Raw genomic sequence first — 9479 nt, 5'->3', positions numbered from 1 at the left:
GAAGAACACGACGTCGCCGGAAAACGCCATTTTGTTGTTGAACCGGATCGGTGGTGTAGAAGCATCGAGAAGCGCCAGTGAAGGTAACATTTTTCTTTTCATTGAAAAATACTATATAGTTAAGCCTTATGAATATGTATTTCATTTGAACACAGAAGAAGGCCGCTGATGTTTAAGTCCTGCAGCTCGGTTGGTTTGAAGTTGTAGACGCTTTGAGCAGGATACTTTAAAGTTCATAAGCTGTTTCCTTAGCAGTTTAACTTTAGCACCATTGTGTTGACTTAAGAAGTTTTTGACCGCTGGGTACACACCCTTATTAAACAGTAATCAATAACTGTATTAGGCGGTGGCGTTTTTGAGCTCACTGTGATCTAAATGGCTAATATTACGCGTTATTCCGCTGGTTCTCGACCATAGCACAGTTAGCAAGCTAGCGTCAATGAGCTGTCACTTAGCGTTAACGTCACACAGCTCCAACTCACCCATAAAACCTTAAAGGAGATTAAAATAATTTCTTTTCTACTGCTTGGTGGCTTAAAGTTGCCACCAGCGCCATTTAAATTGCACCAGAGCACTGAAACTGAAATTTGTGTTTATTTATTTTTTGTTAATCAAAACGGCTTTAAACGTTTCGTCTTACGGGGGTTGAGCGGCTGACCAAACTGAGGGACAGGTTTGAAACACAGAGTTAAGTAATAATAGTCAGTGGTTTAAAGACACTTTTAAGAGTTTTTGTCACCCAAAGGTTCCCAAAAAACCCAAAAAACTTCGCAGAAACAGTCGCACCTCTTTCATTGAATGGAAGGATGGGTGGCGCTTCACCTCTGTGATCCTGTCAGTCCTGTTTACTCAAAGAACTGCTTTACACCTACTGAACATCACTTCCTCATTCCTCGGACCAAAAGCATGATGTTTGAGGATTTCTAGGAAGCTGAATGCACTGCTGCTTCCCATGAGGTTCTTGGAAAGGTCACAGCACAGTAACTGGACCATTTGGGGTAGAGTGTGTTGTGAAATTTTCAAACTCATCTTTTTTTTTTTTTTTCTTTCTTTTTCTTTTTTTTAAAGTGGTGACGTCACTCTCCCACCCAGCAGTGACCATCCCTCCTTAGTTCGCCTAATTTGCTGCAAACTAAGCAACTTTGTCACTAGACTTGGTGACTTTTAATACCCCGTTAGCTGTCTTTTCCTGGCTCATAATGACCCTGTGTGGGTTTGAGTAAGCTCAAGAGCATGGTTAGTCCACTTGTAGTAATGGTGATGAGTCTGTCTTCGATCACTTAACAGAAATTTGTCAAATTTCCTGCTATTTATGACTAATTGATTGAAAAGGTGTATTTAAGTAATGCACTGCTTTAAAAAAATGGAAAACCTTGCCTTCTAAGCAACCAGTAAAGCACATATAGACAGTGCTCCTCTGTGAGGGAGGATCAAACTTTCTTGCAGAATCCAAGTGAAGTCTCTGCACTTTGTAACTTTATCCCAGAGTTTACATGTAAACACAGACAATTTTTGCGGTTATAAAATTAAGCACAAGTCACCAGCCTTTTAACGTTAATGCTGCTTGCAGGGGTGTGTATGTGCATCATGTGCTCAACCCAAGTACCACACCTACCTTTAAACTACCAAAAGTGACCAGGTGTGAGTCAGCGTCTCAACACAAAGTCTAGAGTTGATGTATGAAAACGGTTTTGACAGTAGGCATCAATTGATACTGAACTCCCTTAGGTCCATAATTATTTATTTCATTAACATTACAAGACTCGAGTGTGCATTAACTGGCCTAATATAGAGCTGGAAAAAATGTTACTTTCATCTATTTTTATAAGATTCTGTTCCATTGCTAATTTTTCTTTCAGCAATAATTACTTACTGTAGGATAATAATTAATATTTTTTCCCACAGTATTTTTAATTACTGTGGGGAAATAAACTAATCTTTAATATTTTTTTCAGTCTTTCAGCTCTTCAAAAAACCTTCATTCTTTGAATGATTAGCTAACACTGTAATGTTACATAACAGAGAAAAGACAAATATTGACCTCTGATGTGATACCGTAAAGCTGTCTTGTTTCCTGAAAGGCTGCTTGCTGATTCCAGTATGTTATTCTACCTCTAATATTTGTTTTTCTCAGTTCATAATAGCTTAGGAGATCCTGTTATCTTTCCTTTTTTTATTATTATTTTTCTCCCCAAACATGCATATTAATATTTTGAAATTTAAAATTTTAGTGCTCATCTCAAAAAGCACTTTAATTTGTTGATGAAATCGATCACTTTTTATAGTGTCACTAAATATCGGTTTTCTAAACATAATTAATGCTTTCTGTTTGTGAAACTGAGAGTGGGATGCATCCCAGAGCTCAATGCTGAAAAGATAACAGTAAATTTAGTTAGCAGTAAATCCACATATTCCAAGTCTCTCTGTTAAATCGGTCCTTTTCTTTTCCTCACGCTGGAGGCCGATGCATTAATGTCGCGGTGAGCTTGTAACACTCGATTCTGGTGTTTTGTTTTGGGGGGTTTTCTTGTTTTTAGACTACCGCTATTTTTATCAAGCCTCAGGCATGCAAAAAGTCGGTGTTTATCGTGTGCATTCAGTGGGCGTTTTGAGGAAGTCTTTTTGGCACTGTTAAATTCGCGTCTTGGGTTTACCACATTCTTGCCAGATGATCAGCAGGAGCTGCTGGTCTCAAGTACATGTTGTAGCTGTGAAATGACTACAAAATACTGTTCACGCTTACAGTCAACAAACAGCGTACATTTGACTAAACGGAAGTGCTCATATTAATCCAGCTGTTGCCACTGGCCACATTATAACTCAAGTTTTACTTGCGCTGTATGCTCACATGTATGCTGTGATTACAGCTTGCAGTATTGTAAAGACAATGATGGGCATTTACTGTCTTTCTTTTCTAAAGAAAAACTGTAATGGCAATTTATTACATCTAGTGACACAACATGAGTCAAATATAATAACAGAAGTAAACCTATGGTAGTGTTTTCAATGGAATATAATTGCTTAGCACTTTAGTTCCACAGTAACAAAAGGAACTTAACTTTAAAGTAACTCTTCAGTTGAATTTGAACATTATTTTTATTTGTATGTTGTATGTATTTGTATATGTATGGTACAGCTTTTTAGCAAGTTGGTTAAAGCGCTGCTTTTCCACCATGTAACCTTATTGGCAGGTTTCATCCACTGTTTGTTTCCTGTCATACAGAGTCTGTCAAGCCAGTGCTGCAGTAGTGGTGCTGTAGAAGGTGTAAGCGTTCACCTTTTTAGCCAATAACCCGTGAGTGACACATGTCTCTCGCTTTCAGATATGTCTGGGCTTGTTGTTGTGCATACTTAGGAATGTAAACACATGGTACATGAGATCTTTTTTTTCTTTTTTTATCTCTCCCTTTTCTTTTTTTATAGCACATAAAAATGTAAATAGAGTGCACAGCCCTAAGCCTGGTGTTTTCAAAGCTACTGAGTGGTCATCCTGTGTTCTGCCTGCTGGACGCTACACAGTGCTCTTGGCTGTGTCATTTCCAAAGTGAGAACACAGCAGATGCTCACAAGCTCCAGCTTTATGCTACATGTGAGAAATAACAACTTTGGGGAGTGTCTCACCGTGATCTGACTTTTTCAGTAGTTTGTGTGAAAACAACTTAAGCCTCCCTTTTTTTAAAAATTGTATTTTATTTTTTTCAAGGGAAAAACTTAATTTTACTGACTAGAAATACTAAAATACTAGAATTTAACACTAAACTGCACTGATTAGAACAGATGTGATCCGTACAACTTTCCACCCTGCTGGTTAAGAACATTTTGGCTTCTTGCAACTCTTGTATTTCTTCTCCCAGCTATTAAAGTGACCTTTAATTTTTTAGGTGATTAATCCTATACATACCCTTATCCAGTATATATCATTTATCCCTATTAAAGGTATAAAAATGGTATTTAAAAAAAAAAAGGTATAAAAATGGATCTCATCCAAGTTTACACCAAATAAACTGCTGAGCAGCACAAGTTGGTTTGTTCTGTCTCATAGTTGTCATGAAACATTTTGTAAAAGCCCTAAATCAAGAAGCAGGGTTTATGAGGAATAAAATAAATTTTTGGTAAAAAATTATTTAAGCTGAAAATTTACTTTATGAAAACAATATCTAGTAAGGGTGTATGGTTTCCTGTATGGTTTGGGTAAAGAGTAAGTTTACAGGTTAATGCTTCGATGACATATTATTTTTCAAACAGTATCAAATCTATGTGCTTACACCTGTGCCTCAGACTTTGAAGATGAGACCACAATTTATGAGAAAAAGCAGAATTTCTGGCATTTCAAAAGGATTAAAATAAAAATGTTTTCCCTCTTCATCTATATGTAGTGAAACCTCACCTCAGTAGTTCTTCTGATCAGGTCATCTAACTAGGTTAAAAATGTGCTGTGCGACATTTCACTAAACTATATTAGCTAAATGAAATCTCTTCCGTCTTTTCTAAGTAGTTAACCAATTACTCCTTTGTTATTAAGACAACCTCTGTCAGCTTATTAAGTGTAATGCTTTGTACTGGTTCTTGTTTACCTTAGCCACAAGCTTGTTGGATACCCAGGACAAGCAGCACTGCCACTATGGCCTCTGTTTAACTTGGGAGGTGCGTTTGCAGCAGCCGTTTACTTGAAGGGCAAATATTGTTTCATTTTAGGGCCAAGAGGACGTTACAGAAGTGCTTTTTACGGTCATTAACACTGACACAATAAGGAATATAGGGAACAATAATAACGACACTTTCCTGCATGAGATTCTTGTAAGCAAGTAAAATTTTATTTATATAGCACATTTCTAGATAAAAAGATCACAGTGCTTCACAAGGTATAAAACAAGATCTCAGGGATCTACTGGGGACATAGGGCTGTAAAAGTTCAATGATGTAGGCTGGTGCTTGTCCTTGAAGAGCTTTAAATGTCAGAACCAGTATCTTAAAATGGACTCTGAATGGACTCTGAATTCAACGGGGAGCCAGTGCAACTGTATAAGCAACGATGTTACATGAGAGTACTTAGATGTTTTTGTCAGAAGCCTTGCTGCAGCATTTTGGACAATCTGCAGACGCTCCAGGGAGTTTTTGTTTAGACATGTAAACAGTGAATTACAGTAGTCCAATCGTGATGAAATGAATGCATGAATAACAATCTCCAGTTCAGTATGAGATACTATAGGGCTCAGTTTAGAAATGTTTCTTAAATGATAGAAGCATGACCGAACCAGAGATTTGACGTGGACATTCAGGGTAAGAGCAGAACCAAAGGTTACTCCTAGGTTCCTGATAGATGATTTCACAAATGTTGAAAGAGGACCAAGAGCATTCATTATGTTAGGTACATGTCTGTCTGGAGCACATACAAGGACTTCAGTCTTTTCTTCATTAAGTTGGAGGAAGTTGTCAGCCATCCAACCTTAGATGGGTTCTAAGCACACATTTAGAATCTGCAGCTTAGAAACATCTTCAGGTTTAAAAGACACATATATCTGGATGTCGTCTGCATAGCAGTGGTAGTGAATGTCCTCAAAGGGGCTCAAAATGTAGAAACTTAACATCACCTTCTGATTAGGTTTATGTTTGTGGCGACTAATTTCTAAGTTCACTTAACAAGGGGAAATCAGTTGGACTAAACGACTAATTTAAAACAAGAAAAACTTGGATATCAAATTAATTTGAGAACCGTTTATAGGACAATGCCAAAAACTCTCGAAACAAAAGCATTTGAAACCATTAATCGCATTCTTCAGTAGGGAATCGAGCCACTTAACTGTGCAGCACTTTATATCATGGTTTCCAAATGTTGCACGTTTCTTCCGCGTTTATCCACGATCTTATTCTTTCACTTTTAAAATAACCAACAATAATTATTAAAAAGAATTAACAAAAAGACTCTGCCTAGACTAACAGATTCATGGTGTTTCTGATCAATGATGGTCCATCTTGTGGCAGATGGTTGCATAACGTTGCGCAACAATTTACCAGCATTTGGCGTCAGTGGAAACGTTTAATAATTGGATTAAATGACTAGAACGTCTGGCACGACTGACAGCAGCAACGGTTAATTGACTAGTTTCGCACATTCCTACTTCTGATGTCAGCACTTCAGCTGTCTTTGTGAAATTGCTTTTAGTTTGGTATCACATTATCAGAGACCTTGCAAACTGACAGTTTCTCCTCCTGCAGGTGAGTCAAGATGGGAAATTTTGCTAGCCTTTTTAGTAAATTGTTTGGAAAGAAGGAGATGAGGATCCTGATGGTAGGACTGGATGCTGCTGGAAAGACCACCATCTTGTACAAGCTCAAACTGGGAGAAATTGTTACCACAATCCCTACCATTGGTGAGTCATCCCCCACATTGTAATGAGAATTTCATTGCTTGATACAAAACATTGAAATTTTGGCATTAAAAAAAGAAAAAAAGCCAACACACTGTTGAAACTTGTTTAAACCTTCCATCTCTCACTTTAGGTTTTAACGTTGAGACGGTAGAATACAAAAACATCAGTTTTACAGTGTGGGATGTCGGCGGTCAGGACAAGATCAGGCCGCTTTGGAGGCATTACTTCCAAAACACACAAGGTGAGATAACTTATATCTTTTCCATGTTGGTGTATAAGAATTAGTTCATGGTTGCCCTCAAAACTGACCCTTTTTACTTTACTTTCAGGCCTCATCTTTGTAGTGGACAGTAATGACAGAGAGCGAGTGGGTGAGGCGAAGGAGGAGCTGATGCGAATGCTGGCTGAGGATGAGCTGAGAGATGCCGTGTTGCTCGTGTTTGCAAATAAACAGGTGAATTTGTGTGTTTGAGAAGTCAAAGAAGTCACCATATTTAACCCCCTTTCAGATGAAACTGTGCAGGATATTCAGAATTCATTACTAGAAATTACAGTTGTACTTGTATCAGGTGAAGGTTATTGTATTTATTTGAATACATCTTCATTTAAAATCACTCGAAGGTAAAAACTACACATCTGGCTGCATTACCTCACAACTACTTGCAAAAAATGTATAAGATGTAAACATCTTATACATTTTTGAAATGTAAGGTCAATAATGATACAGATCGTGGTTTCAACTCTCCTCCTTTTTTTAACTTCAAAATAAAAGCAAATTTTATTCGAGGTAACCTATCCAGGGGACGCTTGTTATTAACGGTTAATTTCTGCACCTGTAGGACCTGCCCAACGCCATGAATGCAGCTGAGCTTACAGACAAACTGGCCCTGCACTCCCTGCGTCACCGTAACTGGTATATCCAGGCCACATGTGCTACTACTGGAGACGGTCTCTACGAGGGTCTGGACTGGCTTTCAAGCCAGTTAAGGAACGCAAAATGATCAATCACTGCCAGCTCTGTGCGGTGTTTTGGGAGATTGCACTGGTCCTGGTCTCACGCTCTCCTCTTTTTTTTCCCTCTCTATTTTTTCTGAAGCGTCGGACCTTTTGGCTAGTGCTCCCCTGCATTTGTACTGTATGTGTGTGTTTGAGTATTTTTGGATGAACGGACGAACGACTGTGCATGTACGTGTGAGCTAAGTCGGAGCAGCCCTGCTGTGCCTTGAACACAGTTAGCTCTCAAGACATCTCATTCCTCCAGTGTCAGCACATCCAGAGGCACTGGTTCCCACAAAGCAGAGAACAACACAACATTATTGCTGTGGGTCATCTGTCAAGAATGTTTAGAATCACAAAAACCAAAAGGTAACAACAATTAGGTTTTTACATCAGCCTGTCATATTAGAATTAAGACCATTTTCACAACTGTTTTTTTTTTTTCTCCTCTCAACCTTGCAAGATGCACTGTGCTATGTAACTAGTGTCATTTTTGGTAAAATAAAGTATAATGTGTTACATCCTGGAATAGTTCATGTTCTTTTGAAAATTATGCATTTTGACATTTTTAGGGACTGGATAAAGTTACATTAAAAAAATCTTTTAATTCCATAAACGTGTAGATCCTGTTGATAATCAGATTGTAATCGGAGTCGGTGTGTCTGTGAATCTTCCACATTAACTTCCTTAGATTTTACAAAATTCAGGTCACATCATTTTGCTTCTGATAGTTATCTGTTATTGCGTCTGTCTTTTCATGGCGTCTTAAGTTTTTTTTGCAGAGGATTAGAAGAAGCATCATCACTGGGTCTACAAAAGGCAATAAATGTTGCATGTTTACATGTGTGGAGGAGAGTGTTGTAGCTACTAGGTCATTGGTGGATGTGCGTGGGTTTCATATACTCCCCACTCATTGGAACAACAAGGCCTTTTTTTAGAGTTGCTCCCACTCTGGCTTTTTATTTACTGGTAGATTTATTTTCTCTTGTATGTAGCTCCTTGGTTTAGGGTCTCTTTTCTATTATATTTTCTTTTGTTAGTCTTTATCCACGCATGGCCTGGTGTGGGTTTTTATTTTGTTGCTCTCGGGACCAGTTGGTTGGTTTCAGGAAGGGTTCATTGTGTTTGGTTCAGCACGAGGTCACCAGAGGGGACGCGCATATGCTCTAGACCACATTGTCAGCACTGTGACAGACGGTACATTTGTACGACAAGTGTATCAGTCAGTTCTGTAAATGCTTTCTTAATGCTTCAGTGTTTTCTCTGCATGTAGCTGAGGTGCTTCTCTTGGTGTCATTTACGTCACATCGGGCCATTTGCAGAACCTCATCAGCTTGCACAACACAGGACTGTGCGAAGACGGCAGTTTATCTCTCAGCTGTTACAGAGAACCCGTACACAAATACGCTCCAAATTGCTCACACCAGCAGACAGCTGAAGTGTCCCAGTAACACTGTTACAGCAGTTCAACCAGTGACATCATCTTTTCCCTTACACCCACTAATTCTAAAGGATCCCACATTTAGAAAGAAACCAATCACCCCCACATTCCTTACTGAGTTAAGACAACTCTAAGGTCATACCTACTGACCTCAAAAGGGAAAATTAATGTTCCCTTTTTGTTTTTCTAAAACTGGACTTTTTTTTTTTTTAAATAAAGTTTGCTTAAATGAATGACTAACCTTTGGGCTTTCTTCATCCTATGTATCATTTACTAAACAGCAAGAAATACAGATGTGTGCGTGTGTGTGTATGTATATATATAAAAAAACCTGTAAGAAAATGTATTTTAATGTCATCCACCTGCTCTTGTTCAGATGTGAAGCTTTAATTTTCGTTTCTGTGAAAATTACATGGTACGTGCATATGTATTTCTTAATTACCTTTTATGCTTTTTTTTTTTTTTTTTTTAAACCCATCTTGTAACGTCTGATAAATGCACTATAATAAAGAGATCTCTATTGTAAGTCTTTCTTCCTGACTTCTTTTTTTTACAAATCAAGTCAGTGTGATTAAATTCTTCAAAAGCTGCAATGTCACATTTAATATTGCATTAAAAACTGATTAAATAACCTAGTTGACAAAATTCTGAGGGTCAGCACAATATGAACT

The 9479-nt window shown here is 38.0% G+C and overlaps 1 protein-coding gene across 1 annotated transcript; it reads left to right on the top strand.

The window, feature by feature from the left end:
* arf2a (ADP-ribosylation factor 2a) lies at positions 1-9132 on the top strand. The gene is made up of 5 exons (XM_040046208.1): positions 1-83; positions 6217-6371; positions 6502-6612; positions 6701-6825; positions 7211-9132. The coding sequence occupies exons 2-5, from the start codon at positions 6227-6229 to the stop codon at positions 7370-7372; spliced, it is 543 nt and encodes a 180-aa protein (XP_039902142.1). The 5' UTR covers positions 1-83; positions 6217-6226; the 3' UTR covers positions 7373-9132.
* The last annotated feature ends 347 nt before the right edge of the window (positions 9133-9479 follow it).

Source organism: Simochromis diagramma, unplaced genomic scaffold, assembly GCF_900408965.1.
Source record: "Simochromis diagramma unplaced genomic scaffold, fSimDia1.1 OVJJ01000321.1, whole genome shotgun sequence".
In the NCBI taxonomy this organism is placed as follows: Eukaryota; Metazoa; Chordata; class Actinopteri; order Cichliformes; family Cichlidae; genus Simochromis; species Simochromis diagramma.
Note: the sequence above shows the minus strand (reverse complement) of the source record. Positions and strands in the feature narration are given on the sequence as shown.

Excerpts from the sequence above, each read along its gene's own strand:
- arf2a (XM_040046208.1), top strand. The coding sequence starts at position 6,227 with ATGGGAAATTTTGCTAGCCTTTTTAGTAAATTGTTTGGAAAGAAGGAG. Across the intron at positions 6,613-6,700 it reads TTACTTCCAAAACACACAAG|GCCTCATCTTTGTAGTGGAC; the intron begins GTGAGATAACTT and ends CTTTACTTTCAG. Across the intron at positions 6,826-7,210 it reads TCGTGTTTGCAAATAAACAG|GACCTGCCCAACGCCATGAA; the intron begins GTGAATTTGTGT and ends CTGCACCTGTAG.